The 7,773-nt window shown below is 49.1% G+C and overlaps 1 protein-coding gene across 2 annotated transcripts; it reads right to left on the reverse strand.

The window, feature by feature from the left end:
- Positions 1 to 1,226: 1,226 nt before the first annotated feature.
- Positions 1,227 to 7,246, reverse strand: SPATA19 (spermatogenesis associated 19). Of its 2 annotated transcripts, none has more exons than XM_008523748.2 (7): positions 7,046 to 7,246; positions 6,817 to 6,873; positions 6,230 to 6,322; positions 5,963 to 6,054; positions 2,974 to 3,051; positions 2,611 to 2,701; positions 1,227 to 1,402 (listed from the first exon to the last, which is right to left on the reverse strand). In XM_008523748.2, exons 1-6 carry the CDS (start codon positions 7,121 to 7,123, stop codon positions 2,635 to 2,637), a joined length of 465 nt encoding a protein of 154 aa, XP_008521970.1. In that variant the 5' UTR covers positions 7,124 to 7,246; the 3' UTR covers positions 1,227 to 1,402; positions 2,611 to 2,634. The 2 variants fall into 2 exon arrangements, with proteins under 2 accessions (XP_008521970.1, XP_008521971.1); XM_008523749.2 differs by having other exon boundaries at positions 2,985 to 3,051; positions 7,046 to 7,228.
- Between the last annotated feature and the right edge of the window lie 527 nt (positions 7,247 to 7,773).

Below are 7,773 nucleotides of genomic sequence, written 5' to 3' on the forward strand. Positions count from 1 at the left end.
CCTCCGACACCACAGCCAGCTCTCAGCAGAACTTGCAAGTACGATGAAAGGTAAAAATGCAGTCTGCGGCGATGGAGCAAGCATGAGAACCAGACTCAGACATGCAGAGATGCTGGAATTATCAGACTGGGAATCTAAAACAGCTGTGATAAATAGGCTAAAGGCTCTAATGGAAAAAGTGGACAATATGCAAGAACGGATGGGAAAGGTAAGCAGGGAGACGGGAACCCATAGAAAAATCAAAAGAAAATGCCAGAAATAATAAACGCTGTGACAGAAATGAAGAAGGCCTTTGACAGGCTCATCTGTAGGCTAGTCACAGCCAAGGAGAGAATCAGTGAGTTTTAAGAAATGTCAAAACTTTCTCAAACTGAAAAGCAAAGAAAAAAAAGAATGAAAAAAATGGAATAGAATATCCAAGAACTGTGGGACAAATACAGAAGGTGTAACATAAGAGTAATGGGAACACGAGAAGAAGAAGAAAAAAAGAAAAACTATTTGAAGTAATAGTTGAGAATTTTCTAAAAGTAATGACAGACCCAAAACAACATATCCAGGAAGCTCAGACACCAAAGAGGGTAAATACCAGCAAATCCACACTTAGGCGTATCATATTCAAACTGCAGAAAATCAAAGACAAAGAAAAAACTCCTGAAAGCGGAGGAGAAAAGCCTTACCCAGAGAGGGTTCAGAAACCATGCAAGCTTCGAAGAGAGTGGAATGAAATATTCAAAGTGTTGAAAGAAAATGAACAAAAAGACCTAGAATTCTGCATCCTTCAAAACTGTCTTTCAGAAGTGAAGTCAAAATACTTTCTCAGACAAACAAAAATCAAAGGAAATTGTCACCAGTAGTCCTACCTTGCAAGAAATAAGTCCTGCAGAGAGGTTAAAAGATACAGGTCAGAAAATTGGATCGACATAAAGAAAGCAAGAGCACCAGAGAAGGAATAAATGAAGATAAATACTTGAGTGAAGCACACAAGCCATGCTTCCCTCAGGAAGTCCCCTCCCCTGCCCCCTGTGCCACCCCCAGCATTCCAGGATCACTGGGCATAGCCCACATCACACAGCGCTCTGGTGGCCTGGTGTGGTCTCCCCACGGGCCTGCATGCTGTGTCCCAGAGGCCGCCCCTGAGGTGCTGAGTCTGATGGATCTGTGAATGGCATCGGTCTGGTGGTCTAATGAATGCATGAATGGCAGAGCACTCACACCAGAGGCCAGGATGGTGGTTAAATAGCATGGCTCTTTATTAGCAATTCAGCAAAAAGATTCCAGTGCTGCCACTGTCACAAGGAAGGGCTCACCCACTGGATTCTCTCTGCCCAGGTGTCGCTCGCAGGTCAAGGGGGATGGACATTCTTCTGACACAGGCTGCTCCTTGACTCCAAAGGACATCAACCTGGAAAGCAGAGGAATGCCCAAGGGGCATGTCACAGAAATGTAGGACAGCTAAGAGGCAGGGTTGACGGTGACTAAGCCTGCTGGACATCCATAGAGCTGGGTGCAGAGAGCAGAAAACCCAGGGGAGGAAAGGGCAGCAGTGTGTCAGACAGAGCCCGGAGTAAAGCCCTGCTCTGCTTCTCCCAACTTCAGAAGGCCCTGCAAGCACCTCAGATTCCTCATCTCTGTTCATATCAGCAAGCCCTTGACATGACACGTACCATGTGCTGAACACCATCGCCCTCAGCACCACGTTCTGAAGTCTGAGGAAACTGAGGTACAGAGGCATAAAGTAACTTGCCCATGATGGAGCTGGACTGGAACCCAGAATCTGCTCCCAAGGCTTGGCTTAACCTCTGCCATCTGTATACTGGGCATGAACGATGCCCTCCTCTTAAGGTTGTTTTGGATCAGATGAGAAACCTTGACACAGTGCCTGTGCAGAAGCTGGCGTATAATAAGTGTTTGATAAATGCCTATATACATCTCCATGGCCCTCCTTTAAGCATGCTGGGAGTGAGCTGTGTGTAAGTCACTCCATCAGCACCCCCACGACAGCCAAGTTGGTCCTGCGCCCCTGGCGGGGGTACAGTAACCATGTCCTGAATGGACAGCTCCTGTGGCTGCAGCATCTATTGTTGGCCTGCCACCTTCCAGAGTCACGTGAACAGCCACTGTTATGACCACTGGTAACAAGTGCAGACCAAGAGGCTCTGTGACTCAGAGTTATGGCCCTAATTTGTGACAGGGCCAAAACCTATGCCCCCTGGCCCCTGACTCCAGTGCTGGTAATCTTGTGGTTCAAAGTGGGGTCAGCTGACCAGCAGTGGCCATGCTGGGGAGCATGAGAAAGGCAGAATGCAGGCCCCACCACAGCCTGCTCACACAGGATCCCCACGTGACCTTAAGGCCTGAGACGACTGAGAAGCACTGGTCTATGACACTACAGTTGAAACAGTCAGAGAGGCCACTCTGAACTTGACCTTGAGTCCTTCAAGAAATTTAAGAGAAGCCTCGCAGGGGCCTAAGGCAGCTGCCTTTCCCCCACCCCCAATGGCCCAGTGGAGCCCCTCACCAAGAGGGAAAGGCTAAACCTTTTCATGGAGCCCTCACCCCAGCACAACACTTCCCAGCCGAGGACACCATCTTCTCTGCCCGGCCCCTCACCTGCTGCTCTCCTGCCTGTTGCTCTCAGCAGTCAGAGTAGGAAGTTCTGTTGCGAAGCTCCTGAGATGCTTCGTCCGTAAGACGGCTTATGCTTCGGGGGACAGAGGACAGGGATGGAGCCGCAGGGAGGCTGCAGGGGCAGACCTCCCCAGACCATGCTCGGAGCTGGGCCAGGCAGAGGGCCCGTGCCTGGGCCTTCGCCCCATCTGGGCCTACGAGCAGGGTCCAGCCAAGAGGGTCTCAGCCCAGAAAGGCCCCAGGCTTGGGCTGGAGCTAAGGGAGACCCACAGAAAAGAGCCAGCAGCCGCCTCACCCCGCTACCTCCCGTCAGGAAGATGAAACAACTTGTCCCGAAACGCTTACCTTTGTCTCACCTGCTCTATTCGCTCTCGCAGAACATCGTCTCTCACCTCACTTGGCACTTGGAAGATACGGGTATGGCTGCAAAACACCATTCAAACACTGGGATTCCTGAGTCTCTTTCTTACTAGGCATTGTGAAACTGCTAGAGCTGCAATCATATGAACAATAGTTCTGACTCCGTCGCCTTGACTTGTGAGCTGCTCCTTCACCCTTCTTGTATTAGGAGCACAAAGCATTCTTTTCACTAACCAAGTACCCCTGAGCCACCCGATAATCTTGAGCAGGTAGCAAATGGTCCTAAGGAGAGTCAAGGAAACAGAGAGGTTAAGCACCCTTACTAGAGTTACACAGCAGTCAGTGGACCTGTAAGATGTGGAATTCGCCCCTTCTGAATGCCTCTCCAACCTCGTTATCAGCTCTTTACGATCAACATTGTGCCATATTCACTAGGATTTAGAAATACTTCCAGAAAACTCTGTCACAAAGAAGCTACAGATACCTCATGGCTGCTGCTGTTTCTGTTTTATTTCACGATACTGGATTTGCCTTCCTCTCTATGGTCCGCTTCGCGTCCTTCCCAACTCTGTACTCCCTTCTCCTCCCACAGACCCTCCACTCTAGCAAAACCAGCCTGTCCACTGAATGCCCTGTGTCTGTGTCTGTTGAAACTGCCTTCTCTGGATAACACCTTCTTCTAGGGGCTTCGGGCTTTCAATGTGGAGACAGTATTGATGCTGCCTCTAACAAGACAAATGTGCTCACAAATACCACCCACCCAAGGCGAGGCTGGGTTAGTGCCCAAAGAGAGAGCTAAGAGAGCATGGAAGCATTCCACAAGAGGGAGAGATTACCCCAGCCCTAGGTGGAAAGGGGGCGGGAGGCCACAGCACTGGGCCCTGGAAGCCAGATGGGACTGACCAAGTTGCCAAGGCTCTTGCAATCTGTGGGGGGCCCCATTCCTGGCTCCCATTTTTCTAGCCAGAGCCCAGTTCATAGGTCAGTCCAAGCAAATGTCCTCCTAGAAAGCTCTTCTGAGTACCCTGGGTGGCAACGCCTAGAACGCGTGTGCCCTGGGTCTCCCATGCTGTGCTCTCACAGGTATTCCTCATGACTTCTCTAATATTCACACACCTTATCCACCTAGTTAACTTTTATCCCTTTGAAACTGGGGACTCCATCTTATCCTTTTCTCTATCTTCCAGAGGGCCTAGCAAACATCAGATGGTCAGCACACATCTACCAAATAAATGAGTACTCATTGATGCTTAATAAAGGGACATGTATTCCCTGACTACAGACTATACCTACTGAAACTAACAGGAGGGTACCAAAACCAATGGATTGTAGGGGGAACCAGGCAGAGTTTATTGGCTTAAAATCTCCATAGAGGGGCCAGCCCTGTGGCCGAGTGGTAAAGTTCATGCTCCGCTGCAGGCGGCCCAGTGTTTCATCGGTTCGAATCCTGGGCGCGGACATGGCACTGCTCATCGAGCCACTCTGAGGTGGTGTCCCACATGCACAACTAGAAGGACCCACAACTAAGAAGATACAACTATGTATGGGGGGCTTTGGGGGAAAAAGGAAAAAAATAAAATCTTTAAAAAAAAAACCTCCGTAGAAAATCCAGAGTGGAAAATTTATTTATAGACGATTGATGGTGATTCCTGTAGCTTGGCTCTAAAGCTTTAACCTAGTTATGCTGCACAGCTAAGGTTTAAAGAAAGTTGGGGGCCGGCCCGTGGCTGAGTGGTTAAGTCCGCGTGCTTCCCTTCGGTGGCCCAGGGTAATGATCCTGGGCGGGGACATGGCAAGGCTCATTAGGCCATGTTGAGGCAGCGTCCCACATGCCACAACTAGAAGGACCTACACCTAGAATATACAACTATGTACTGGGGGGATTTGAGGAGAAAAAAGCAGGAGGGGCGGGAAAGAAAGTCGGAAGATGATGTTCACATTATCTAAACCAAGGAACCGCGACATCTCGAGTTCCATAGTGCAGCCACTTCGGGACGGACCAGCCCCCTTGTGGAGGGCGGTGGTTGGATTACAGTCACCAACGTTTATGACTTCAGGGACCTTGGAAGGTTTCCCCAGCCCAAAAATCTTTCCCAGGGAGGTCTCAAATCCCTCCATGAATTATCCCTCCCTGCTGTGTAATCACTGAGCCTTTGAATCCTCTCTTAAAATGCTAATGCCCACGTGAAAACTGGATATCCTGAAGCACAAATACATTTCTTGAGAAATATATCCTCTTTGATAGAAGAGAGCAAAGCTGGCGATGGCAACACGGACAGGAAGAAGACAGAGATTAGAGGGGGCTCCCTCACAGTTTCGCAAAGGCCCAGTTTAATCCCACAATTCTTCTACTTGGAAAAGAGACCCCAAGTGAGCACAAGTCCCTGAAAGGAAATAGGGAAGCTCTGCCAGAGAGAGTGAGCCCAGTTCCAAACCCAGCGCCCTCCACCTTGAGTCGTAGCATCTTTAGAACCAGGAAAGGTGGAGGGGGATGGTCTGTGCTCCAGCAGACACAGAGAGGGGCTTTCAAAGCCCCCTAGTGTGGAGCACAGAATTCCACCCTCGGGCGCTGAGAAACCTCCACACACCTCAGTGGCAGATGAGGGCTTTGGCTTTTGCATTTTGAGAGCTTATTTTCCTTTAGCTCTTTAAAGTGCAGCCACTTCTAAGAAATCAAGTGCAAAAATAACAGAAGTCTGAAATTTATTCAGAAGCACTGAAGAAATGGTGAGCAAGCCCAGTTTTCCAACCCCTCATGTCATTTTAAAATTTAGCAATGAGCTGGGCTTTCAAGATAGCAAAAATATTCCCTTAAGACCCCAAAGTAAGGCTGAAGAATTCCTCAGCCAAAGAAGTTACATCTCTAGAGAAGAACAGCTGGGGTCTGTCTTGTCCAGGAATCCTGAAGAGGGCGCTTGTGCCTTCTCTGCCCTTCCCTCCCCACACTTTGGCTCAGGAAAAATGAGATGCTTACCTCCATCTTATGAACTGGATTCTTGTTCTTTCCTCCAGGACCTCTTGACTCTGGTTTGCTAACAAATTAGACTTTGAGAGATGGTGCTTGACCTACGAAATCCAAGTAGGGTCTGCATGAGTACTGCGAGCAAGGACCCCCTGGCCAGGATGGAGCCCCTCCTGGACAAGTTCTGCCCACTTGCCCAAGACCCGTTGCAGTATGACCTCCCACCTCCCCCCACTCCCCGCACAGGTCCAGAATGGTTTGTCTCAGACTCTCAGTTACCACATCTCTGGTCACATGTACATCTTGGCCATGGGTGGGAGGGCCGTTGGTGGACATCTTCTCCTTTATGTCCTGGGAAGCCTCTTCTTCAGTCTGAAATGTGAGTAACTTCCCTCTGAAAGTGGCACTCTGTATCTGATCTCCAGTTTTCCCTCTTTTTCCTTCCTCTTCACCACAACACACATGCCGAGTGTCCACAAATACACTCTGTACCTCACAGGTGCTGCAATCAGCTCATTTATGGCTACCCTCCCGTGGAATTCCAAGGAACTCACTACGTCCCTGGCCCTATCCCAAGGTATTCCTGAGACATTCTGCAGCTGGGGGCAACGGGTCTGAAACTCTGCCTCCAGTATGCTCGAGAAACAGGACCAGGCTAGCGTATTCCAACACATCTTTTACAAGGACACAAGCCCCAGCATCTCCTAGGCCATTTGGTGAGTTAGACACAGCTCTAGGCAGGGTGTTTGGCGATGAACTTGATTGAGTTTCCCGGCTCTAGGAAGAGGGGAGTCCAGATCCCTGCCCCTTAGAGGGCAGCTCTCTAGAATTTTGGGTACCCTGAGTCATAGAGGAATCGTACTCACTTTTTTCAACCAGTGCTGTACTACAGACACAGCCTCACTTTCCACAACTTCAACATCCTGCAACAAATTGGTAAATTGGTGCCCTCAGGACACCTAGAGACTCAGCCCCCTCCTCCATTCTTGTCCAAAGTTATATGTTGTAAGATCTCTCTGGAAGTGCAGCAGGGGGCTCCGAAGGGAGAAGATACATGAGAAACAACTCCACCTGTCTACCACCAACTCCACTTACCGAACTGATTTTTGGTGGGAAGGGGAACCCTACACCTTTCCGGGAAAAAATGTACACAATCCATGTTGTAATGATCATCTTTGGACTTATGCCAGGCCTCCTTCTTGGCTCCCTCCTTCCATTGAAGCTGCCTGAGAACTCCTCTGGAGCAAGGGGTTCATTGAAGGGAAGCGCCCACCTGATTGGCTGGCCAATGATGATGTGACAATGACCTCCTGTAATCTCCATGGTCAGAGTGGAGATGGAAAAGAGAGGTCGGGAAGTATCTACCTGTGGTGGCCATAGCTCACAAGTAGAGAGATGAGGGGCTGGGAGGAAAGGATCAGATATAGCCAGTGGAGCCTGAGGAAGACACAAGGGGGAAGTTACCCAGATCATAGATAGAGATTTTTCAGGGCAGGGGGAGGACTTGCGGGTGGTCACCCAGTCTTGAGCAATGCTGAAGCAGAAAGAGATTTTATAAATCAAAAGAACACATTTGTATAAATAAATCTGTCATTTTTAAAAACGACCTGGGCCCTCCAGACATTCATTCAAACAATGCCACAAGCATTTCTTAGTCTTATTCTTACACGTGGGAGGAGAAAGAGCTTGTCCACCCAAAAAACATGAAAGATAGAGGAGCAAAATTCTCAACAAGGACATTTTATTTTTTTGTCTACTTCGTTTACACAAGTGATTTGAATCATAAAAAATAATCCAAACAACATGCCACAGCTAGAAGGACC

The sequence above is a fragment of the Equus przewalskii genome, chromosome 6 (assembly GCF_037783145.1).
Source record: "Equus przewalskii isolate Varuska chromosome 6, EquPr2, whole genome shotgun sequence".
In the NCBI taxonomy this organism is placed as follows: Eukaryota; Metazoa; Chordata; class Mammalia; order Perissodactyla; family Equidae; genus Equus; species Equus przewalskii.